The sequence below is a fragment of the Papio anubis genome, chromosome 12 (assembly GCF_008728515.1).
Source record: "Papio anubis isolate 15944 chromosome 12, Panubis1.0, whole genome shotgun sequence".
Taxonomy (NCBI): domain Eukaryota; kingdom Metazoa; phylum Chordata; class Mammalia; order Primates; family Cercopithecidae; genus Papio; species Papio anubis.
Window position 1 is genome coordinate 28,450,530 of NC_044987.1, and position 27,257 is coordinate 28,477,786.

At 36.0% G+C, this 27,257-nt stretch overlaps 1 protein-coding gene and 1 long non-coding RNA gene across 7 annotated transcripts in view; one reads left to right on the top strand and one right to left on the bottom strand.

The window, feature by feature from the left end:
- GRIA4 (glutamate ionotropic receptor AMPA type subunit 4) overlaps nucleotides 1–27,257 on the bottom strand; it is a 382,415-nt gene that overhangs the window by 108,624 nt on the left and 246,534 nt on the right. For all 6 annotated transcript variants that reach the window (XM_017948915.3, XM_031653000.1, XM_017948916.2 and 3 more), the window contains one exon: nucleotides 11,605–11,789. In XM_017948915.3, the coding sequence (XP_017804404.1) occupies nucleotides 11,605–11,789 (185 nt within the window). The remainder of the gene's footprint in view (nucleotides 1–11,604; nucleotides 11,790–27,257) is intronic.
- LOC116269692 lies at nucleotides 16,030–21,972 on the top strand. The gene is made up of 3 exons (XR_004177375.1): nucleotides 16,030–16,141; nucleotides 20,880–20,985; nucleotides 21,763–21,972. It is a non-coding gene; the product is annotated as an uncharacterized LOC116269692 (long non-coding RNA).

The following is a 27,257-nucleotide window of genomic DNA, read 5'->3' on the forward strand; positions in this document are numbered from 1 at the left end:
TCTCAAAAGAAGACATTTTTGTGGCCAAGAAACATATGAAAAAAAGCTCCTCATCACTGGTCATTAGAAAAATGCAAATCAAAACCACAATGAGATACCCTCTCACACCAGTTAGAATGGCAATCATTAAAAAGTCAAACAACAGGTGCTGGAGAGGATGTGGAGAAATAGAAACACTTTTACCCTTTTGGTGGGAGTGTAAATTAGTTCAACCATTGTGGAAGACAGTGTGGCGATTCCTTAAGGATATGGAACCAGAAATACCATTGACCTAGCAATCCCATTACTGGATATATACCCAAAGGATTATAAATCATTCTACTGTAAATACACATGCACACATACGTTTATTGCAGCACTATTCACAATAGAAAAGACTTGGAACCAAACCAAATGCCCATCAATGATAGACTGGATTAAGAAAATGTAGCACATATATACCATGGAATACTATGCAGCCATAAAAGGATGAGTTCATGTCCTTTGTAGGGACATGGATGAAGCTGGAAACCATCATTCTCAGCAAACTAACACAGGACATGGATGAAGCTGGAAACCATCATTCTCAGCAAACTAACACAGGACATGGACGAAGCTGGAAACCATCATTCTCAACAAACTAACACAGGAACAGAAAAGCAAACACTACATGTTCTCCCTCATAAGTGAGAGTTGAACAATGAGAACACAGGGAGGGGAACATCACATACTGGGGCCTGTTGGGGGGTAGGGGGCTGGGGGAGGGATAGCACCAGGTGAAATACCTAATATAGATGATGGGTTGATGGGTGCAGCAAACCACCGTGACACATGTATACCTATGCAATAAACCTGCGAGTTCTGCATATATATGTCAGAACTTCAAAAAGAAAAAAAATGACATACCATTTTAAATCTAAGATATTCCTGTCAAAAAATTCTCAGTAAATTAAAAAATAAAAATTAACAATTCATTTATATACAAAAAATTAAACTATTCACAGTATAGTACAATGGTATTTACATTTTGTGGTATACTTTTTGAACATAATAATTCCAAAGGTAGTAGTATATACAGTTAATTTTGTTTAACCAGAAAGTCAAATATCTAATTTCTTGAGATGTCTCTAATTGGACATATCATCAATGAGTAGATATCTATTCTTGAATTATAAAGAAAACTTGATGGGGACGGTGGTGATGGGAATAAGTTATCTTCAAATATCACATACTGTTATGAATGTTTCAAAGGGATATATTGTTAGGGATATATTGCTTAATATATGCTGAAATTTAAGGTCAAATATGTTGAAGATGAAATTGTTCAACCGTGGAATTCATAAGCACCTGGTGAAGATTTTGTTCATAGGATGGATGAACTTTTAAGATCCAGTCAACCTGAAAGTCTGTGATTCTGTGATTCTCCAGTGTGGAGGACTGTGTGAGCCATTGTCTCTGGGAGGCTTCTGTTAATATGTGATGTTCTCACCCTAGCCCCTTGCTGTTATTACCTTTTCTTTATTATATTTGAGATACTATCATCTGAATTTCCTTTCTTCTTTCATTTTTCTTAAATCATATTTTCTTTTATTTTCTTGGATGAATACAAGGCAAATAAATTGTAAAGAAGTGGCTGCGAAGAAAGTGTTTTATGGCCAATTTTACAAAGAACACTAGGTTAAATAAGGTTTAAGAGGTTTCTTTGACATAAGAATTTTTAGAGACTTCAATATGCTAATGTACAGTGAAATCTCAAGAGCTAGGGCATGCAGTTCTGTAGAGCAGTTTTAAAAGGTTGTTTAAGGACATTCTTCCTAGAGCATTATCTTTCGCTCACCTCCTTCCCTAACTTTCATATACATTCTAGACTTTATGTTGCTTTGGCATAAACATAAATGTTGCTTTAGCAGCATTTTCTTATTTCCCTTCAGTGTTGATAATCTATACCCACAACAATGACTCAGTTAGACTGTCAAATATGTTCTGTTCATAATTTTGGAAGTAATGTCCTTCAATATTAAATAACTTCAGCAAATACTGTGTTTGGTCAGGGTTTTACATTTGCATGTTTTAAATTGTATTTAACTTATGAAATTGTGATTAATTCTGAAAGTCATATGACTCCAGAGTCATTCTCTTTGCTTTTATTTCAGCAGATTTTTTTTCACATTTGAGTTTATTTGGGCTTTGCTATGCTATACTTCAAATACGTAATAGAAAACCAGCTTCCTCTGAAGTGGATTCATAAAGACACAGATGTAAGTAGATACCCTGTCTCAACAAATCAGTTAGAACCATTTACATTTGTTCACATGATTACCTCCAATATTATTAAAATAAATGTTATTATAAATATCATTTTAAAAATCCCAAAGGTCTAACTATAGAGATAAAAGGCAGGAAAAAAATACCTCTCCCCAGTAAACTAGATTGACCCATTTGCTGTGGGTATGTAATTTTTGCATAGCAAGCTCAGTTTATTTTGCCTATGTTTGCACATAGGCCAGTCAAAACTTGAAGGCTATTATTCTCATTGACTAACAATACTATTAAAATTGCCAAGACAAATTTATTTTTCTAAAAACCCTAGTTGGATTAGTTACACTTCTTAAAATCTTAACAAAAATGGTGTTTGGCAAAAGAGACATTTAATAAACTAATTTTATGTAAGAATAATTTCTCATTATCACTATTTGGCATTATATATTTGTTTCTTTATTGTGTGGCTCCCCCACTAAAATATAAACTGCAATGTGCAGGGGCTTTTCCTAAGCCAAGGATATGCTTGGCTTGACCTGTAACAGGCACTCAATAAATATTTAAGGAGATGTTAAATAAATTAAGTTATACACTGGTATAAATGTGACTATAAAAAATACAGTCTACAGATGAAGTACCATTGCTTATTTGGTATACTCCTTAGTCATCAGGTACACTGCTCAGTCACTTTCTACCTTCTGGTTCATTCTCTATGTTGTCATCGGAATTATGGCTCTAAACCACGACGTCAATCATGTTTAAAAACATCCAATGACATCTATGATGCAATGATGAATTTAAAACTTCCTAGTAAAGCCCACGAGGTCACTCATAATCTGTCTTTAATTCGCCTTGGCCATCTCATACCCACAGTGGGTTAGGCTCCATCCACATTCACTTCTTTCCCAGGACACGAAGCTCCCTCCTATTACTCCGTTCTCACACAGGCCATCTTCCTTGAATGCTCTTTCCCAGTGTCTCTGCCTGGAGAATTCAGACTCCCCCTTTTTATTTTTTTATTGCACCTTTCCACATTGTGCTACGTTATTTGATTATGTTCTTCTGTTTTTTGTTTTGTTTTGCATTCAGAGTTCCTTCACAGCATCAACTAAAATTGATGTAACTTATATGCAGTGCTTGGAAATTAGTAGGTACTGGACAAATGTGTGTTAAATAAATAACCAAATGGATAAGTGTTGTGGTACATGTATAAGAAAGGAAAATAATATAATGTGGTGGGCAGAGACAAGAAAATGTGTTTCTCTTGTGTTACTGAACAATATTTATATAATTATATTATGAACATGGAATTAATTATAAAATTAGAATAATTTCTAAAAGAATTAGAATAAATTATAAAAATAGAATGTGTATTAAAAATAGAATATATCTATTTCATCGCACACACACTGTATATATAACCCCCAGTATGAGTTCTGTGGTTTTGAAAAGAACACTTTAAGTCAAATACAGGAGCAAATTATGTTCAGACTTTGGATGAATAATAGAACTGTTTGGTGTATGTGGCCCTGGGAAAAAACTTTAAAAAATAGAAAATAAATTTCTTATATCCAATCTTAATCCATCTTTCATTTTTATTTTTACCAGTGATTATGTGAACCTTATCATTATTATTTTGGTAAAAATTACACTACTTTATTTCCTTCTAATCTCAAATTTGTCACAAGTTGTATATGAGATTGGAGAAAATCTGTATCAGCAGGGAACTAGTGTCCAATTATGTGGCTAATCTTGAGGGAAGGTTTAGAAATGAATTTGTTCCATTACTTTTCTGACTGAATCAAAGTGAATAAAACGATGTATCATTTCATTTACTGTCAGAGAGTACACTTTATTACTGAACTGTTTGATATAAATACTGTGTAATTTATAAAAATGTTGTTACATTTATGATGTTTACAAGACTCAGAAAAGGGTCCTCAAAGGTACTGTTGAATGTTTTGCTTCCTTTTTGTTAATCTCACTGCCTTTTAAACATTTTAAACATTTGGGGAGTAGATGCAAAATTCTACTTAAATAATTACGATGTTATCCTCTCTTTTCTACCTGATGAGGAGTATAACTTACCTCTCCCTAAACCACAGTAGATACTTGTATGCAGCTGCTTTTGATTTAAGGCTAGAAAAACTAATTCATTTTATACCTCTAAAATTATCAAGCAGATTTTCCTTTATCTTTGTAAAAGAAGCTGAAGTTTTGGATGTTTCTGTCAAAAACAATAGTAGAAATTGTTCCGGTAAGTGTTCCTGCAGCATCAATTAAAACACACTTAGTTGAACCTAACCTAATCATAGAATTCACGATGCTTCCCAGACAAAAGCACTTGCATTCTGACAATCATATTTTTCTTCTTCCTTCAAAAAAGTTATATCCTCTGGCTCCTTCACTTTTCCTTTTATTTTATCCTATTTTTTACTTTATAAGAAAATGAGGTATGGCTGCAACCATGGTAACAGTTGCTAGGAGACAATTAGACACCCCTTTCTAACCCCCACCAATTCCATTTGCACTAGTCCAGCAGATCTGTCAAGGTGTTTCTGTTTCCTATGAAAACAAACCTAGTGCATCATAATGGCGCTTGCACATTTGAATCAGTTCTGCTAAATAGTAATATTAAAGAAGTAAAATTCACCTTCTTAGCAAAACCTCACATCTTTTGAGTTTCTTCTTACTTTGTTGTAGATCCTGACTGAGCAAAGCTTGATATGCAAAAGGAGCTTTATAATGAAGCAAAGCAGCAAGCTCTGCCAGTACTGCAGTGCGGGAAATTGCTGATATGATTTCTTTGCTGTAGTAATTTCTTTGGGTGCCTGATTTGTTCCTGTTGCATCTCGCCCATTGTTGCTTTAATGTATGGAAATAAAACTCTTGCTTTTTTCAGTCTGCACAACAAACTCTGTGACATGTAGGGGTCCCATAATCTTGGACAGGTGAAATTCTGGACAAGAAAGCCTCCCAGGTAATTGAAGGCTTCCCTTAAACACATACAAAATGTGTCTCCTGCCTGTGTCTTCAAGTGAGGCTCATTTAGGCTTCCAATTTATTCAATACTTGTTTTTTGAACCCCTGTCGTCACTAGGGGATGTACTGGTAACAATAAACATAGACTCTGCCCTGACGAAGATAAGATTTCAATAGGAAAGATAAACAACTAAAGTGGTGTAATGCAAGGAATCTACGTTTCTGCTACCTCCAATCTTTACAGCTTTAACTTTGTCTACTGCTCCATTTCAGCTTCTACTTCTGCTTCATACCCAATCTTGATTACTTTTTGAGGATTTTCAGATGTTGTTTGCTTTACAGTTAGTTCTGTGTTGGAATACCCTTACCCCTTTTCTCTGGCTGGGAAAATCCAATGCATTTTCAGTTTAAATGCTTCTTTTTTCTGTGAAACATTTGGGACTGCCTTGATTATACTTAGTGACCTCATTTTCTGGATTCTTCATACATTTTTGTAATATCTCTGTTTCTGAAGCCATCATATTGTCTTGTAATTATTTATGCATGTTTCTGAGTTCACAGCTTGAGTGTAAACATTGTGTAAGGACCACGAGTTGCTCACGTTTGTACAGTGCCTGGAACAATGTGTGATGTACAGGTGTTGAATGAATGTATGAAGTGTCAAGTGCAGAGCTGTCCCACCTACAGTTGTTGGCTCATTCCTACTGTCAGAGTGTATGCCGCTGAATCCTATATAGATGATTCAAATAATCAAAGCTGTTATCTCCAATGATGAGATCTCTCCTGTAATGACTCCTCCTCCTTATAGCTATAGCTATCTTTCCTCTTCTTGTTGTGCTTCTTTTTGTTTCTTCTGTCTCTTCTGTTTTTGAGGGTTTTGTTTTGCTTTTTGGCTTTGGTACAAAAAATTGACCTTATGGCCATTAGCCAGTAACAAAAATGTTCCTTTCCTTTTAGGTAGTGACTCAACCAGTTATGGGATACAGAGGCAGGCTCTTTAAGCCTCTGGCTCCTTTTAATGCTTTATTCAATATAGAGACTTTTTGGGAATCAGGGGGAACTGGCAGACTTCTAGATTTGGTATGATCCCTGATGTTTGAGAGTTGTGGAAATTTGTAAACGCAAACTCTAGATACATAGGCGTTTATTAAGTATTGCCATGCATTTGACCATTTGCCAAAAATTCTGAGTCCTAACATCTCACTTAGGTGGTAGGTACTAAACATGGTAGGCAATCTTGGGCTTAGGATAAGTTAACTGGGATCATGTCTACATTTCATCTATTACGTGCAAACGACCACATTTAGGTTTGAGAAATTTTCCTCTCTTTCTTATTGATCTTGCCCTGAGGTAGGATTATTGGCTTCTTTTTGTCACAATAAGCCTCTGAGAGGTCAGCTGTGGCTTTTAGGCTTTTTTGATTGATTTGCAAACAGTGTGGGAAGGTCACTGGTTTTGCCAGTAATCTGAGATTCACATTGTGTCTGATGGGATACTAAATTCCCTTTCATATAATAGAAGTGGCAATACTGCTGAAAGGGTTCCAATTAAATCTGGGGTACATGATAAAGAGGCGGTTTAAGATACCTGTGAGTCTAACTGTAGAGACATTTTCTCCATTCTTTTGTTAAATATCTACTTCATACTCTAAGGTCAGTCCTTCCTATCTTTTCCTGATAAATACTTGGTTAGATTACTTAAATACATCCATGGTGTGTACTAGGATCAATATTGTTCTAGTTTTCTATCAAATGCCCTTGATATCTCATCTATTTAATAATAACTGGCACCCATAGCAAAATCCCCAAGGCAGTGTAAGATCCAATACATTATGTACATCTACATAATGTATTTGTAAAAGAAATAACATATTTTAGTAGGATTTTAGGAAATATTTTTGGTTTAAACCTGAGTTAACCAGACATAAGTTACTAACTACAGCAGAAAATGTATCTGTTTTGTTTAACACTGTATCTTCAGCAGAGCAGAGTACTTGACTATATATATATATATTACATATATGCGTGTATATATGTGTGTGTATATATATATATGTATACACACACACTGCATATGTAGTGTCTCTCACACACACACACACACACATATACAGTGGGGACTTAACAAATGTTTGTAGAATGAATAAATATCCAGAAAAGGTCACTTGACTGAAGTTTTACTATTAATACATGCTCCTTTTCAAGGTATATCCCATGCATAAAATTATACATTGCTTTAGGATCAAACAAATCATTAAAAAGACTTCACTGGAAATAGCATTATTGACTTTTAGAGAGAGCAAGGGTTTTCAAGGTCATCTCAGCTCAACTGTCCTTATTTAAAGTGAGAAGGAGAAGAATCATAGGTGGTAAGTGATTCCATTTACTTTTTAAAAATAAACAACTAAAGATTTCTTACCCATCTCTCAGAGAATGAAAACACTCATTTTTATTTTGTTGGCACCATCATAATTTGGGAGATATAATGTAACTGACCAAAGAAAGAGGTAGACGAGTGCAGACCATCCAACTACCCATTGTGATAATTCTGTTTCAGAGGATCAGAGCTGGGAGTTCATGGGAATAGGGTTTCACTAACAGGAACACACAAATCTAGCTGCTGGACCCTTGGGTTTTTATCACAGTGGAGTAAAATGCATGAGCAACCAATAGCCTTAAGTGCCATTTTGCTCAATTACTTTGGCTGCCAGAAAGATAGTTAAGATAAGGTTTGTTGTTGCTTTTTTTGCTACTAGGTTAAACATGTGAACCAAAATCTGATGCTTCAGTGTTCAATTGATAACGTTATTAGGTAGAATCCCTAGGGACTCTCTGCAAGCAACAGAGTTCAGAATTTAAAATTAACAGATACATGTATAAATCATATATAAAAAGACTCACACTATAAATCTCTTGTTTTGATATTAAACAGTTCATTTGATTCCAGCTATATGAAGCTATTGCAAGCTATTCTACAAAATAATTGACATATTGTTACAGGAAGAAAATTAGGTGAAAGGAATAAAGCTAGGGTCCACAATGATATTTATAATATCTTTCAGTCAAACTCATAGCAATTTAAGTAAAAATATTCTATCAAAAATTTATCACAAATTCAGCAAACACTTAAAAATACTTCTCGTTTTAGGTTTCTTTTCAAGGCTTGTTTCTGTAAATGAGTGGACCAAATTGCCCATTGGATTTAGAGAGCTAAAATTCCAATTTGTTTGACTGGAGTTGATATGATCAAAATAAATCTAACTTTGTGGTTTCAATGTTTCTACTCTCTTAAATGACTCAGTGGATGATATTTACATACATTCTTCCATTTTTTTCTTATGGTGTACATTAAACCATATTTTTAAATACTTGATCTTAAACTCATTTTGTGACATGCTTGAATGAGTATATGTCTAGCTACTATATTAAATAGCAATACGTTTATAAGAACTAATTAGTTCATGTCATAAAAATAATTTGGAAAACATGTATAGAAAATGAAAAGGTTCTATAACCACAGTTTTCCATTAACGTATTTTGAGAGAATATTGTCTGAACTATTTCTACTATGTTTTTGCAAATTGATACAAATTAAGATGTCAATGAAGTAATTATTGATGGCATGCTACCATAATATAAAATGTGCCCATCCTTCTAGAATTATTTTTTTTTTTAAATTTTTTTTGAGATGGAGTTTCACTGTTGTTGCCCAGGCTGGAGTGTAATGGCACGATCTTGGGTCACCACAACCTCCGCCTCCTGGGTTTAAGTGATTCTGCTGTCTCAGTCTCCCGAGTAGCTAGGGTTACAGGCATGTGCCACCACACCCGACTAATTTTTTATTTTTAGTAGAGACAGGGTTTCTCCTTGTTTGTCAGAATGGTCTCGAACTCCCAACCTCAGGTGATCCCCCCGCCTCGGCCTCCCAAAGTTCTGGGATTACAGGCATGAGCCACCATGCCCAGCCATAGAAATTTACTAATATGAAGTGTGTCCATTCTTCTAGAACGTTATCATCATTGTATTAATTTCACCATCTTCTGAGAAAGGGCCACCTTTTCAAAGGCATTTTTCTAATCAAGACTATTTAGCATTTAACTTTTTACCTTTTAAAAATGCTTTGTTTTGAAATTGTTTCCTCTTGCTATCTTAATTTATGAAAGAGGATGTTGAAACACAGGAGTCTTAAGGTACATGTACAAATCCTTGACAAAGTGTGGATTAGCTCTTGTGGATGAGCCAAAAGTAAAACCAAGAAAACATTAAAAGTTGTTTCATTTAGAGCTACAAGGAATTAAAATACAGATAGTAAACAACAATAACAACAGCATGTTCAGAATAAAAACACAGCTTTTCTTGAGGGAAAATTTTATAGGACAATTAAGAGTACATTATTTTCTCACAATGCAGTCGATTTTATTGCAATTTATGAGATTTATACCTGAGAGGCATTTTAAATGGACAAAGTTCTCTTACTACTATTATTATTATTATTACCATGCAATCATGATAGAAAAGAAACCTTTTAGAATTCGGCAAGAAAAATAGAAAAGGTAGACACTCAAGTTTTCTAATTTCTTTAAAACGACAAAAAAATATAAGATGTCCAGTTCCTTTAGCAAGAGCTCATTTATGGCTTATTCAAAGAGTTTATCCAAAGCACCCAGGTGTGCCGATTTTCTTCTTAGCAACCAGCTAAGCCTCTGAAATGGGTCAGTGTGCTTTAGGCACTCAACTGCCTCCTCCAGACTTGGTCTTTTAAGCACAGGTGCTAAGTGGAGGGTCTTTCTGAGCCTTACTCACCCTCTGACAGGAACTTGGCAATCCAGGCAGTTCTTAGAATTGGCTGCTCTGTGGGATTCATCGTGAGTTATTTACAAAGCTTCAGTTGTTCAGGTCAAACAACTCAAACTTTCAATACAGGGGTGGGAGTGGGAGGGAGGGCAATGGGAGTCGGAGGTAAAGTGGCTGTATTGCTTAAGAAAGAAGAAAGATTTTTTTCTTGGATTCTGTAACCATTTAAAAATTTCATATACATTGAATAGCTACAACTTCAAAAATTTTTTGGACTCTCAGGAATAAGCCCGCGTAATGTATAAATGTATAGGCTTTTAATTAATATTTCCCAAAATAACATATACATATTTCTTTGGTATGTCTGTCTGTCTGTCTATCTATCTATCTATCTATCTATCTATCTATTTATAGCTTTTTCTTCTACAAAGGGATGACAGGAAGCAAATACTCTGTTATTTCCTCTTATGGTCTGGCTTCTTTAGACTTTAGCAATACAACATTTTTGTTTGTTTTGTTTTATTTTTCACTTTTACCAATGTTAATATAGTTGAGGAAGGAAACTGAAGACATCTAGTCCCGTGCCTGCAAATAGTAAGGCTGAATCTCTGAAATATATTTTGATTTTCATTTTTATAATTGAATACTAAAGTTATTCCTATAAATAAGCCTCCAAATTGGCAAGTTTACTATTAGAAATCAAGTCATATAATTATGCAGTTAAACGATACGTAACAAACTAACCAACAAAAAATTGTATTGCCCATGTCTGGCTGAACTAACATACTGTAGATAAATATGAGCAAGCATTTCTAAAACCACTAGATGGCATTCATTCACTGCGATTTTAGCCAAAGAGCCTTTAAAGCTTTATCATGATCTGCAGGGGTAGGGGAAGGCAGATGTTATCCATTATTTGATGATATTTTCCTATCATTTAATACAACAGCAAAGCTCAGTTGAATCTTTTCCTGGCTGCTTGAAATCAAATCAACAAATATTTATTGAAACCTTTATTCAAGGATTTTTCCATTTTGAGGAGAGTTGAAAACCATTTGCACTGGGGTAGTAATGTATTTACTCATCATACCTAGCAGAAAATATGTTATATACAGTATTCCACTAAATTTTATACAGTATGCCACTGAATTTTCTTTTATTTTATTGCTTTAGTAATTTATGTTTCTATTTCTCATGTAGCACTTCTCTAAAGTAAGTGTGCCTCTAAAAAAGATGCACTCACAAATTTAGAATTTTTGTACTGTTTTTAGGTGGGATTAATCTTCAACATTAACATTTTTGAAAACTGGAGGCCAGGAGCTCTTAAAGATTCACACAGGGTCCTTCACTCATTCAAGTCTTAAGAATATGTGAGAAATAGCTTTCTAAATACGTTGAGACCTAAGAACCAAAAGGGTCTTTGGTGATAAAAGATTGTGATTTCGTCCTGAAGATAAGTCATGGAATGAAAAGTCTCAAACCTCACACTCCAGATTAAAAGTTGGGAGAAGATGTTGATGGGGAGAAGTCAATCAAAGGTTAAATTTTTCTGTATAGGGTCTAGGTTAAAAATATAAAATCTAGGACTTACCTGTTCTAATATGTTTTGAAGTCTCTCTATCTCACAGTCTATTACAAACTTCTTCTCTTGTCTTCTATCAAGCTCTTCTAGAAGTTGCCTATAGCTGACATCATTAAAATTTTCCACACATATAGCGCTGACATGCCAACCATTTTGTCCTGCTTTTTCCATAATAGCTTGGAGTATCGAGTATCCTATTGGGGGAAAAAAAAGTTACTAAAAACATTACTCCCCTTTAATGACGTATGCAGGCACTGAGCCCAAATCAACACTGTTACACTCCAAAATATACTGAATGCTTAGAAACTTAAAGTCTGTGTGGTTATTTCTGAATAATTTGTTCTTACTTTCTTTAGTCACGAGAACAAAATCTCTTAAAATATCGATTGAATGAAGTAGCAACACCATACCTTGTACTCTCAAAATCTCTTTAGTGGAGAACATTGCATTGCTCTAGACACTTTTTTTGATGAGACAAATCCACCTGTAGTCAACAGAAATTTATAAACCCTTTTTGTTATTTTACTCACTAGATGGAACTCATTTTGAACAACTGTTTGACTTTGCCCTTGAGCAAGGTAGTACAACATTTTTGGTTCAACTACGGAAGAGAAGATGTAAAAGAAATAGTGCAACAGTATTTATTGAGGACCCATTATTCTCGGTGCCTTATTTGTAGATGAGGACAGGTGCATATTAGAGAGGCATTATTTAACTCTTCCTCTCTCAGCAGGGGAATGATATAGACTGGGGATGAGTTGAATGACCACTAGGTGAGGCACTGGTACTCCTAATCGGTAAGAGACTGATGACCAAATAAACAAGAGAAACTTAGTTTTAAAAAGTGTGTAGCAGGACTCAAGGTAAAGGGTTGGCTCAAGGGAAAGCTTGGTTAGAGCTGTCTGCATGGAACAAGGAAAAATACTACAAAGGAGAAACAACTTGAATTGGGTCTTGAAGGTTGAGAAGGAGCATGTGAGACTGCCAGAGGTGGGGGCGTTTATTATGTGAAGACAGCCTTCCATGAGAGAATAAAATGAATGGTCTTCACCCTGTTCTTGATCTAGTTCTCTCTGCATGTGGAAGGGAAGGCATCTGGTCCAAGCATCTGGATTAAGGCAGGAGCTGTGAACTCATAATTCCTGCATTTGGAGTATATCTTCAGGCCAACATTGTCTTGATTGTCCTGCCTTTTTTTCATCTCCTTTTTTTTTTCTTCCAGACGGAGTCTTGCTCTGTCGCCCAGGCTGGAGTACAGTGGCACGATCTTGGCTCACTGCAACCTCTGCCTCCCGGCTTCAAGCAATTCTTCTGCCTCAGCCTCCCGAGTAACTGGGACTACAGGTTCACGCCACCATACCTGGCTAATTTTTGTATTTTTAGTAGAGATGGGGTTTCACCATATTGGCCAGACTGGTCTTGAACTCCTGACCTCGTGATCCACCCCCCTCAGCCTCCCAAAGTGCTGGGATTATAGGCATGAGACACAGCACCCAGTCCCATCTCTCATTTTTGAATTGTAATGTGAGAGAAGAATAAAAAAAAAAGATTCTTTGAATGTATAAGTATCTCATACACTAAGATTGGTTAGGATCAGAGCCTGTTAGTTGTATTTTTACTTTATGGTTTAGTATAAACAAAATATTCTAGTCCTCTTTAAGGAAGTCTAACACTTATTCGAGCTCATTCTATAGCAACTATCTGTAGTTTCTTCTTCCTGTGATCCTGGAATTGGGTAGAGAGCTGGGTGGATTAAAAGTGAAGTTTTAAAACAAATATAAAGCCCTTGCAAGATAAGGGCATATTCGTTGAGTTTTCTAATTGGTATGTGAGTCTCATAGATTCAGGGATTTTTAATTTTTCAGGTATGTTTTCTACATATCAGAGTTCCAAATATTACTGATGCTCAGTTAAGATCAACAGATGGAACTGATGATGAGATCATATTTGAAATATAAATTACCTGATATCCTGCCAAATGAAATACTGTGGCAGTCAGGATTCATTTTTATCTAAATGAAAAAAAATTCTCCGAAGAGGAAGAAAGAGGGCATGTTAATTACTATATAATTGTTCTGGTATATCTATTGCTCCATTTAGTCTTTCCTTTTGTAATGCGTGCCAGTAATTATCTTTTCAAATCTTACCTAGATCCCCTGCCCCAAAACCCCAGCACTCTTTCTCTTGTTTCCCATTGAACGCATATGTAACATGATGATATGAAACCTTCCTTAATACATATGTTCATGCCTCATTTATTCTGTCGCGGGGGCTTATGCTCTGATGGTAACTGAGGCAATGTTCCTTTAAATCATTTTTTGACACCTATGAACATATTCTTTGACTTAAAATGAATGCTTTTAAAAATACCAATTGACGTATTACTTTTCTTTTTTCTCCTTTTATTTATCATCATACCAGAATAATGCTAACATTTTTTTGTTTGCTTGAGTGTTGTAAAAATAATAAAAACGGCCCCCACACATAGAAATAGTCTCCCTGTGCTCAATTCACAGCTTGGCACGATTCTCTAAATATTGCTGCATTTCTGGCATCATGTGGCTGTCAGGCTTCATGTCAGGACTAGGGATGCATGTTGTTATTCTCCTGCTGACATGACTTTTACAGAATGTGGAGCCACACACTTTCTGATGAAATTTATAGGTATTCCCACTTACCTTACAAAAGTGAAGGACTCAATCTAAAAACAAAATTATAATTCAAATCCAGCCTTCCATTATCTGATTTTTTAGATTTAAAATGACACTAGAATTGGAATCAGACAGAACCCTAGGACACAATCTTTGTTGAATGGTAAAGAAAGTTGGTTACTTAAAAAGCCCCATTAATCATAGTCAGAAATAAATGGCATCCTTTCATTGCAGAGAAAAGGACATGCAATAATAGTTTCAGAGCTTGGCTAAAATTATATTCTTTTATAAGCTATGTTTGATTCTAATATGCTCTCTTATTATTCATTGATATTCAGATGTGAGTGTCTTATTTATTTGCTAACATAGCTGGAAATATATTGTAACTAGGATAAAATACTGCTGTTGAATCTATGATTATGTAACTTAGTTGTTATATAAACTAGAAAATCATAAGTCAAGTCATACTATTTCCACATCTGGCTATGATTTGTATCTCCTAGTTATTAGAAAATCTGTCGTACAATATTGTTGGCCGAAAAATGAATACTTCAGTTTTAGGTGAATATCACGTAGTGAACAGGAAATTCACTACTGTAAAGGATATTTTAAATCTTGCTTCTACTCTAAAAAGCTGTCTAACATTTTAATTCAACATAATATACTGAAAACCTACTACATACAGAATTCTGTAAAGTATATCAAGATAAAGATGTGGGAACTGGATGACATTTTGTTAAGTGAAATAAGCCAGGTACAGAAAGACAAGCTTCACATGTTCTCACTCATTTATGGGAGCTAAAAGTTAAAACAATTGAACTTATGGAGATAGTAGAATGATGGTTACCAGAGGCTGGGAAGGATAGTGAGGGAGGAGGGAAATGGGGATGGTTAATGGGTACAAAAATATAGTTAGATAGGATGGATAAGATATAGTCTTTGACAGCACAACAGGGTGACTAAAGTCAACAATAATTTATTGTACATTTTAAAATAACTTTAAGAGTATAATTAGAATGTTTATAACATAAAGAATAAATGCTTGATGTGATGGATACTCAGTTACTCTGATGTGATCATTATGCATTGTATGCCTGTATCAAAATATTTCACACACCCCATAAATATATATAGCTACTATGTACCTATAAGAACATTTTTAAAAAGATAGGCAATGTGAAATACAAAGGTGAAACGAAAGATAAAGATGTGATTCTTGTTTTTACAAAGAATTTACGATCTAGCAAAACTGATAGGTAAACTACCCATTATGCAAAATACACCTCATTGTATAAATAAATTCAATGTGATGAAAATAATTTTTTAGAATAGTAGAGCATACCGTTGACATAATCACTTTATTAGATTATAATAGTAATTAAGGGCTTTTTCATAGTTACTAAAGAACACTGTCAATTACATATAAAATATTTTTAAGTGTTATGATATCACATAAAGATTTTATCAATTATGTTAAATAGAATCAAAATGAGGTAAGCAGTCCTGAGCTACTGCACCCTTACACGTCAACACTTATTACATCATCCATGGATTATGACCTATTTTGGATGAGCACCAATTCAGGGATGTTGCTACTCACAACAATAGCTGGGCTTATTTATTTGATGTTTTCATTTGCAAGAGTTATTTAACTGTCTGCACACAGAGCAGCAGAAAGAGAAGCAGAATACATTTGTGCCAGGGAAGAAAGTATTTAGAAAAGAAGGAGTTATGCATTTGCCCTGAAAAAGCTTTACTTGGATGAGAACTAGAAAGTGTCCATTGTGCTTTTCAATGAGAAGGTCATTGGTGCACTTAACATGAGCAGGGTTAATGGAATGCTGGATATAGAAGACATTTTTCAGATTGTGAAATTGAGGAGAAAATGGGAAGAGGTAAGAATGTGGAAATAATCAAGGAATATCATCAGAATAATGAAGTAAAAATAAGATGAAGGGTATGCCATTTTGATGAATATGGGATAGAGAAACATCTAGATTATGGGAACTGGTTTGGGAAGGAGAAGTCTAGGTCTGTCCCATGGGAGGTTGCTGAGCCTGAAAAGGGAACATGGCAAGGGGCATAGCAGCAGCTTGTAGTTAGTTAAATTAAAGCCTCCCTCATTAATTGTGTAAATTGCTATGGAGGTACTTGCTACTACATCATCAATATCTCTGGTCTAGCACAATTTGTCAGTGCCCAAAACTAGTAGATTCAAGGAAAAAGGTGTGTATGTCTGTATGTTTCTAATGCCACATATTGATTTGAGTTACAGAAAGGAATAAGATTCTGTAATCCTCACTGAATTTAATGCCACCATGCTGGAACTGTGGAGTAGATTTAATAACCATTTAGGTTGGACTCTTTCCAAAGCAGCTGAGTACTGAAATAACATGTTCAAAGGCCACAGTCTGGACCCCCAGGTTTCAGCACATGGAGGAGTAACCAACATTGTGGCTTGGGTAAAATTATCTGCAGCTGTAACTATAGTATTTATTTATGCCGTAGTTCAAAAAGGGCGTACTAACAATAAGCAAAGATTTTCCTACTTTTACAGCTTGAAGCTATTCATGTAAACCCAAGATAAGATGGAGTATCTTGAGTTTTCTCTTTTCTACAGACACTCAAGAGTAAAAGTAGAAAATTCATCTTCAAAGATGGATTGATAATAATCATTGTTAAAGGTGGTTATTCTGGGTCCTAGATTTTTCCTAAGGCATTTTCTGACACTAACATTTATTGTCTTCTGATTCTCTAGTATTCATATTTAGTTCAGATGACATCTTGTAAGAAAATTTGATACTTTAAATCTTTAAAGTTAAAGTTATTTATACAATGAGGTGTATTTCATCCAAAGCAATGAAGGGGAGATTTTAACTTGGACCTATGGACAGTCAGAATAAATATATTTTCTTGCTTCTCTTTCAGCTAGATATATGGCTCTGTGACTAAGTTGTGGGCAATGGGTTATAAGTGGAAAGGTTGTGTGGAGGCTTCAGGAAACTCTCCTTAAAAGACTTTATGAATATACTTTTTATCTTACATAGCAGGTCACATTCAGAACCTTCAAAAGCTTCAGTTTATTTTGTGTGTTTGGAAGGACAAGAAGGGATATGTGGAGAATTGGCATGGGCTGTGGAAAGAGCTTCTAAGACTGGAGAGATGAACAGGCAAGGGACATATTACAAGAGCTTTCTCTATCATTTAAAGGAATTTAGGTTTTGCTTCATAGACTTTCAGAAGAGAGTGACAGAACAATGTGTCTTAGAGGGATGATTATAGCTGAAGTGTGGAAAATAGAATGGATGTGGGTAGCACAGAAATGGGAAAATCCCTTAGGAAGCCATATGGTAGTAATCCAGGTGAGAAGTAATAGAGGCCAGATTTAGGACCATGCAGAGGAAGGAGAATAGTTTCTAGATTAAGGATACAGGGTAAATTAGTTTGGTGATTAATGACACATAAATGACAAAGAGAGAGATGATTTGAGTCTATTCTACTGGTGGTCATTCTACTTCCATTTTCAGATTGAACTCTTAGGGTTTTTTTGACCTTCAGAAGCACATATTTTTCTGTTTGGATTTCAGGTGTCAGTTGACTTCTGATGAAAACTATCCTTGCAGCCACCTCCTTCATCCCCCAAAGTAGTATAATAAATTCTGACAGAGGTCTGAGAAACCCATTTTTCTCTCTGGTTATAGACATCAATGGAAACAATCTGTAGATTTTGAATATTCCCTGCGAATACACTGGATCTCTTTTCAAGTTTGATTCTACCAATTTTTATCTTCTTAGCACGGTGGGCCTCCACCAACATCTTTTTACAATAAAGGCAATGTGTTTCTATTTTAAGTAAAGCATTTTTGAAAAATTTGAATAATTTTAAATTCAAATAGCAAATGACTAATTTCCAATCAGAATAAATATCTGGCATAATTACTATACAGCTATTATTTTGCTCATAAAGTACAATTTTTTCTTTTATCTGTTTTACTATATATTTTATATATCACACTATATAAAATTTACAATTCTGATTTGATACTTTTTTATGTCACATTGTATAAAGTTCACAGCTCCAACGTGCATAAAAAACAACCATTGTAGTTTTTATAAGGGAATTAAAATATATGTTTGTGAGTTAACAGGCACTGAAACAAGGTCTTTATCTAATATTAAGTATGTAAAGTATGTAAGACATAATTCTGAGTGTCAGACCTATTCAATATTGCGATACTTTGGGAAAGCATGTTAAGCAAAAGAATAGATCCTTTCAAAGGGGGTTTCACCGTGGAGAGAATGACTTGGACTGTGGTATGGTCCCTAAAGGATGGAAAGGGTTGATGAATAAAGATGGTGAGGAGGAAGGAGCTACTGCATCATAAAACAAAGGCACAGAGGCAGGAGCTTGAAGAATGCTAAATAAATTATTAATTGTTGATAGTTAATAGAGCAGGCTGCTGGAGTAATGTATTCATAAACTACATTATGCTTTATTAGTATTTCACAATATAGTTGAACCTCATAACAGCCCTGTGAAGTAGACATTATCTCCACCATAAAGGTGAAGAAATAAAAGCAACATATGTGACTTATATCAAAGCATAACCCCACTAAATAGCAGTACTGTGAATTGAACTCAAGTCTTCCATTCTCCAGCTTAGGGACTTTTCAGCACACTTCAGCATGCAAACAGAGCGATGAAATTAGCAAGGAAGGCTGAGGCTGCGATGTGAAGGCCTTTCAATCACAGTCACCATCAATTCTGTTCTTTCTCTCACAAGCACATCTCGTATTTTAGCATATTCTGTCAAGACTACCTTCCAAAATATATCAAAAACCTGACCATTTCTCCCTACCAACACTGCCTCCACCTAGGCCCCAGCCTCTTGCCAAGGATTATTGCAAGTGCCTGTTTACATGTTTTTTCTTTCCTCCCCTTCACACTGCTCATAGCTTCAGGAATGGAACTTTCCAGGCAAGCCAGATCACACCACTTACAGGTCCAAACTCTCCAATTGCTCCTTTATACTGATGTCATCTACCTCTCTCTCACTCTCAAACATTACCAGCCATCTGGCCTCTTTGCCAGGGGTGCTCTGCCTCGGGCTTCACCCTGCTGTGCTTTCACCAAGATGGGTCTTCAGGATTCTGCCTTTATGTTCTCAGGTTTCTACCCAAATGCCTTCTCTTCAGTGAGGCCATTCTGGGTTACTTTATGTAAAATTTCAACTCCTTCATCCTATGATTTTCTGTTTCTGTTCTCTGCTTTACTTTCTCCTCAACACTTCACCACCACCTAATATACTCTAGATTTTACTCACTCACCTTGTTTGTTGTCTGTTTCCCCCACTAGAAGGTAAGCTCATGAAGTCAGGAACTTTGTTTTGTTCACTGTGCCTAAAAGAAGACTTGGCATCTAAAAGGGACTCAGTAAATACTTTTGGATAATTAAATACTGAAAGTTTAGAAATTACTCCTTTGATAATCACGAAACAATAGTGAAACACTAGAAACCTTGGAAGCTTTGGAGCAGAGAAGAGACAGATTTATAAAACTGCTTTTATAATGTTAGCTTCATATAGTGGAAATGATGCATCCGAAGAGTGGAAAGAGAAAGAGGACAGGGAATCCAAATAGGAGACTACTGAAATTAATACAGGCATGATGCCAAAGCTCCTCTCACCTAGACCCACTCCAGAAAAAGTGGAAAGAAAGGAGAGTGTTGATTGTTTGCTTTTCTCTAAATTCTACACTCCCCTGCTCCTCAACCAATTCTGTACTTATCTGTATAACAGCCAGGAGGTATTTCATTGTATCAGATGGAGCCATATGAAATTTTCATTTCTGCTGATCAAAGATAATGAAATATCAGCAATATCTTATTGTTCATCCCAGAGACAGCTTCTGAATGAATAATAAGTAATATTATGTGGCATCTGAATGACTGAAAACTACTTAATTTATACTTTGTACATTTAGGTCCTAAAATAATGTGGCAAGTAAATGCAAAAACTCCACAACTCTACAAATGGCAGAGGGAGGTCTTGAGTTGTGGAAGCCCAGAGTCCCACATATCTCAGCAGGAATACCTTTAGAGACATCCTAAGGTAGCCCTTAATATTAATCTCCGATTTTCACAATCTTTATTCATAGCAACCATCCTGAGTCATTAATAAGAGGGAAAATAAGCTTCAAAAAACTCAGAATTAAAGTAAGTGTGAAATTCATTTCAGAAAGGACTCCATTCTAAATGATAAAAACAGAAATGTTTTTGGTTCATATAAACAAATCCTGAGCTAACCTGCAAAATTGACTCATTAATTGAGGGTGCAAGACAGCCAATGCTGTCCAAAGACTTCTGGTTCTTAAAAGACCAATTAATTTATTCTACCCTATGTTGTAGTCTGAGTCCAACAGATCTCATTAATTAATCATAAAAGTAATCACTAGCAACGAAACTCAAAGAAGTGTTACATAATATATTAAGTATCAGCTTGTTATATTCACATGCCAAGCTGTGTACTGTAAATAATATTAATTTGGATCTGGCTTTTATACACAAAGCCAAAACCATTCATTTTGGTTGATTTGAAAGTGATATTTTAAAACATTACTTCGTCTTTTCTTTAGAGCAGGAGTAGCAGTACATAATTTTCTTGTGATGATTCTGGTGAAAGGATTTGCATACAATTATGGAGACAATTTCTGTTCCTAGCAGGAAAAAACACAGGATGAAGTAAGTATTCACCATATGATTAGCCTAATTTTTATATCCTACTGAGGCTAGCTCAGTTCTAAGAAGTAATTGTAAACTCATGTCAGGGACTGAGAGTGAATACATTTGATTGCTCACTATTAAATTTCTTTAGTGGAGAAATGACACTGAGGTGATTATCTAAATACAGAGTGATTTCTTGAACAGCATGCTAGGTGACAAATGATGGGGTCAGTGGTAGCCTCTGTTACTTTTAACTGCAAACGTTCTGTTTCCACTTCAACTCTGTGGTTCAGAGGAAGGTTATTTAAATTGCTTAATCTTCCACCTTTGACTTTCTATGTAATGAAGATTAATGTAGGATTTTATTAGTCATGATAATCTTTTCTATAGCTGTAAATAAAAATCAGCTTCATTCCACATGGTAGGGTAACTTATAATGCTGCTGTTCATTTGAGAGAAGTAGATTGCGGATTCTTCATAGGTGAAGAAATACATCCCTACAACTCCAGGAGAGTCATACTGTATAACTCAACATCCCACACTCCCTCCAGATGAAAAACAAAAACCTAGTTCTGCTTTTTGCATTCCATATTTGGTCATTAGACGTTTACTTAGTCACTTTAGTCAGAAATCTAAGAGATTCTCTCAGACTCATTGCTCAGCTTCACCCTCGTCCCACACCAATTCTGACATTTCTTCCTAAATATTACATTTAAGACATTTCATGAGCAGTTCTCTGTTTCTTCTTGCACTTTTCATTCAATGAATATTTGCTGAGCATTTCCTATATTTCAGGCCACTGATCCAGAGGCTGCAGATATAGAAATGGAACAGTAAGATGTGCCTACCTTCATGAAGTTTACATTCCAGTGGCTGAGGCAGACAAGAAGCAATACACAAATACATTTATAATAGAATGACAAGAGGTAGTAAGTGCTATGAAGGAAAATGAGGGAAAGAAGGAATATAAATGACCAGGAGCGGCGACGGGATGGATGTTGTTCTTCCCAAACCAATCTCTCACTGTGTCTCTTAAGTATGCATCACTCAACTCATACTGAAGATTGGTGGTCCTCTGAATAAACCAGACTCTCTCTTGCATTTAACACAATGCAATGGCTATTCCCTGTGCTAAGAAAGTCTGTATGCCCTACACTCACTGGCAACTTCTAATCTTTCTTTAAGCCTCAACTTCAGCTTTAGACCATTTCACAACCCTTCTCTGGCCTCATCCGTGTGGGGTTTTTGTCTTTTTTCTTTACATTTCCCTAGCTGTTTGTACAGTAATTACAGCTCATGCTACTCTGAATTAATTAAATCATTTATTACATAAGTTCTACATGCTACCTTGGAAAGTACAGCATGCCTGTCACTAACCTCAGGGATGTGAAATTATAACTAATTGCTAGTTTACCTGTCTAGTTCCCTTTAAGTATGAGACTAGTTTTTATTCATCTTGATTTCCCTATTTTTTTCAGACAAAGAAAAGAATAAGCTCAACAAGAGGGAATTAGGTTGAATTAAATGACAAGGGTAAAAATTCTGCCCTTTTTATATATCCCTTCCCATTTGATCAAGACTAATAATAATAAAGGTAATAGTAATAACAATTATTAAAGAACTGACAAATCCATGACCTTCAATATTATATTAAGTACTTTATTGGCATGGTGTTAGTTTTATTATCTTCATTTTATATAAAGGAAACTGATGATACAGAAGTTAAGTTCTTGGCCAAGATCATGTAGCTATGAATTGGTAAAGCCTCATTCTGTCTGATATTAGAGTCTGCTTTTTATTCTCCTCTATGATATGGTCTATAATACAATGAAAACTTAATTCCATGCAGTTTGGGTTAATTTTATTCCCCTATTAAGGATTCATTTTTGACCCAGACATATCCCTGACCACGAAGCACTGCTGGATACTATGATATTTCCAAGGAATGTGGTGGCTTCTGCTCTTTACATTGAGCATATGTTTGCTGCTTTCCCTCTAAGTTCACAGGGAGATAAAGCCCCCTTCTCCCAATTCTCCCTTCCCCAAATGTCTCTGGTCGCTCTAGCCCGACCGTTACAACCATTGCAAAGATTACAATAATGAACACAGTTTCTTTCTTCAGAATAGCCTGTGAATGCTGCCCTGTGGTCCAGTTTGGTTAATGATGTCGTCCCGGCACTGCATAGGACACACTATCAACTGCCTTCTCTCTGTAAGGACATCAAACATTAAACCGTAGAATTAGGTTGACTTTAGTCAAAAAGCTTTTGAGTTACTACTTAGATCTAGCTATATGCTTGCCCAAGTTCTTCCCTTCTAGAAACAGTCACAAAATCCCTTAGGATTATTTCACAAATTAAGTTTGAATTATGGTGTAGAATAACTTTTATTGATGCAGGGATTAATGTAGGCAAGTTTTCTGAATAGGTATTAAGATGGTAAAGCCAAAAAGTACTTATATTTTAATTAGAGTAAGTGTGCCTGAGAATTATAATAATGCAAAAAAAAAGCATACAATAACTTCTATAACTGTAACAAATTGGAACCAAGTTTGTATTATCAAGAGGAGAAGTCAGATGAAGTTATTTATTTTTCATCAAATATTTACAATGTGGCAATTAGTCAGTTTTGTTTTGCTTTTTTTCCACAATGGTACCATGTGCCACTGACATTTTGGTAGAAACTCAGTAAGGTTTTCAAAGTTTACTTTTTTTTTTCTTTTTTTTGAGGCGGAGTCTCGCTCTGTCGCCCAGGCTGGAGTGCAGTGTCTGGATCTCGGCTCACTGCAAGCTCCGCCTCCCACGTTTATGCCATTCTCCTGCCTCAGCCTCCCGAGTAGCTGGGACTGCAGGCACCCGCCACCACGCCCGGCTAGTTTTTTGTATTTTTTTTTTTTTTTTTTTTAGTAGAGACGGGGTTTCACCGTGTTAGCCAGGATGGTCTCGATCTCCTGACCTTGTGATCCGCCCATCTCGGCCTCCCAAAGTGCTGGGATTACAGGCTTGAGCCACCGCGCCCGGCCTCAAAGTTTACTTTCATGAAACCAATAGGCACAATCAAATGAATTGTGCTGGTGAATTAAATTGTTATACACATTTGGGCAAACACTGGTATCATGCCTCTAAAATTGGCAAGTTTAGATGCAGTGTGACAGAACACAGTAAATACATGAAGTAATTTGTTAGTTCAAATCCTTTTAATAAGTTTGGCTTAAAAACCCTGAGAACAACAAATTCCAGTGGAGAATCCTAGGGTTGGTTTTCAGAGCTAATTATGACTGTAAAGTTTGAGATATTAATGCCTATGTTTTATGTTTGGTAGTTAAGGTTGCAGAAAGTAAAGGATAACCACTGTTGTATGAAATTCTATTTATACTGGCTTAATAGTCCTAGCAGAGCTGCTCCCAAGCTTATATAGCTTAGCACTCTCCTTATCTGGGGCTTGTGCACTGGTCCTGCCTCATTTGATCCACCTGACAGTGAAAACTACTTTGGCTGTGCTGCTGCTGCTAATCTGTTTAAATAGGTAGTTCAGCATCATTGCCAAATGGACCACTCCAATTGGCTCCTCAATTAGCTATTCATTTTACAAAAGGCAAACGTGTGTATATTCCAGATCTATAGATTTATTATTATGCTGGTCATTGCCACTCAGAGGTTACACTAGGTGTCTCCTTAAGAACTGAGCTAGATACTTAGTGTCCGTCCAGATCCACATCCACTTTTCATTTTGCCTGACCTTGCTCTGTATCAGTGTTAGAAGAGGCTGACCAGTATGGTCTGCAGCTGTGTACTTTGGCTTCCAGTTGAGTTGATTAAAAGGAATCACATGCGACATATCAAAGGGAGAAGAGGGAAGTCAGGTATTCTTTTCTTTTTTCTTTTTGAGATGGAGTCTAGCGCTCTGTCACCTAGGCTGGAGTACCGTGGTGCGATCTGGGGTCACTGCAACCTCTGGCTCCCAGGTTCAAGCAATTCTTCTGCCTCAGCTTTCTGAGTTAATGAGATTACAGGCACCTGCTACAATGCCTAGCTAATATTTTTGGATATTTAGTAGAGACGGGTTTTCGCCATGTTGACCAGGGTGGTCTCGAACTCCTCACCTCAGGTGATCCACCTGCCTTGGCCTCCCAAGGAAATCACATATTCTTTACATGATTCCTTTCCTGCCAGGTTGACGTGGGGGTGACTGCATCTCTAAATAAACGCCCTAGTCTCTGCCATTCAGCATTCTCCATACAGCTACACTCTCCACACAACCACATCTTCACCTTCCTTGCCTATTCAGACTTATGGTGGTAAAGACTCTTTGCTCTTGCTACTTCTGGGATGGGACACCATCTTTTTTCTTGTTGGTGTCCCTAAAACTTGCCCACACCTTTTTAAAAGCAGTTCCATTATTAAGCACTTCTTGATGGCACAGTTAGAGTGCACCATTAGTTTCCCACCAGGATAGCAACTAACTGAAGTAGCTTTGAGCTCAAAGCAGAATATGTTTGGTAGAAGAAATACATAGGTATTAATTTTCTACCCATCCTGTTATTTTCCCACTTTAATGTAAATTCCAATAATTGCCTGAGACAGTTTGTAACTTTCACTATGCTTTCATTACATTCTGGGGACAGAAAAAGTGTATGTTCTAACCTTACATCTTCTGAAATGACCACTTTAAAGTAAACTATATTTTAATATTGTGCCAACAATTAGGAGGGTACATTTATTCTAAATCATCACGTTGTACATGTTGAATATTTACTATCTTTATCAATTAATGTTTTTAATATTAAGAAAGCTCTAACACAAGAGTTTAAAAATTTCAAAGAGTACAAAAAAGTGCTGCCTGCTGTCCCTTCTCTTATTTTAGTTGTACCTTAGTGATCTTGTACTCCTTTTAGATTTTAGACAAAGACAGTTTTTTAACAAATAATAAGCAAATGTTCTCCATTATGCTAATGACATCATTTTTATCAACTAAACGTGGCCTGAAAAGCAAAGGCTTTTGTCATCCAATTGCTGCCACAAATAATGGCTTACTTGACACAAAAGATGTCAAAATTATCATTTTTGGAAGACATTACCCAAAATTAAAGTGGTTAATTCTACAAAATTCTTCTCAGCGAGTTGACTAGTTAAATTTCATGGAGTATATTTTCCAGCCACCTATTCTGGCAGGCTCATCAGATAGTTCCAACGTCCAGAACCAAATATTCTATAGGGCCATCTACAGAGATTTTCAGTGGTTTGAATGGGTCAGTTTCAACACCAGTAATTAAAGTTTTCCAAATCTAATATTTCTCCATTATGGTTTGGAACTTTAAGGTCACAATTAAGCAATTATATAAATGTTCTGCCTGACAGATCCAAAGTTGCTTTTTGGGGAAAATTTTAGCTTTGTCTAAAAATAACTTTCCAGAGGGAGGTGGGAATACCTTTTCTGTAAATTTTTCAGCATTCAAAATAAAATGTCATATCCTGCCACTTTACCATCTGGCTCTTAAAACATGTGGATGTTGATTCAGTGAGTAACAACAACAACAAAAAAATGCAGCATTTTAGACTCTCATTAAATGTATTCTTGAATTACCTGCTATCTTTGTATCAAATGCTAGAGATAAAGAGATTTGTTATGGAATATGTTTCCCCTTAAGTTGCCGATATATTTTACACTATAGCCTGTGCCCTAATGTAGAGGTCCCCAGCGCGCGATCTGTAGATCCCTACTAGTCCCTGGCCTGTTAGCAACTTGGCTACACAGCAAGATGTGAGCAGTGGGCAAGGGAGCATTACTGCCTGAGCTCCACCTCCTGTCAGAACAGCAGGGGCATTAGATGCTCATAGGAGCATGAACCCTATTGTGAACTGCACGTGCTAGGGATCTAGGTTGTGTGCTTCTCATGAGAATCTAAGATCCTGATGATCTGAAGTGGAACAGTTTCATCCCTCACATCCCTGTGGAAAAATTGTTTTCCAGGAAACCGGTCCCTGGTGCCAAAAAGGTTGGGGATCGTTGCCCTAATGTGCCCTAAGTGTGTTTGTATGTGTGCAATAGTAGTAGTAGCAGTAGTGGTGGTAGTGCTAATAGTAGTAGTAGCAGTAATGGTAGCAGCAGCAGAAGTAATAAAGTCTGGATAGCACTAATGATAGCAATAAAACAATTCTAGATAAAGGAACCATTACCTGAAACTTTTAGGATCTTTGGAGAAATAATTCTTAACGTATTTTCTCAGTGACATAAGTCCTAGAAATGTACAAAGACTACATTATGCTGTTAATGGATAGTTACCTTATTAA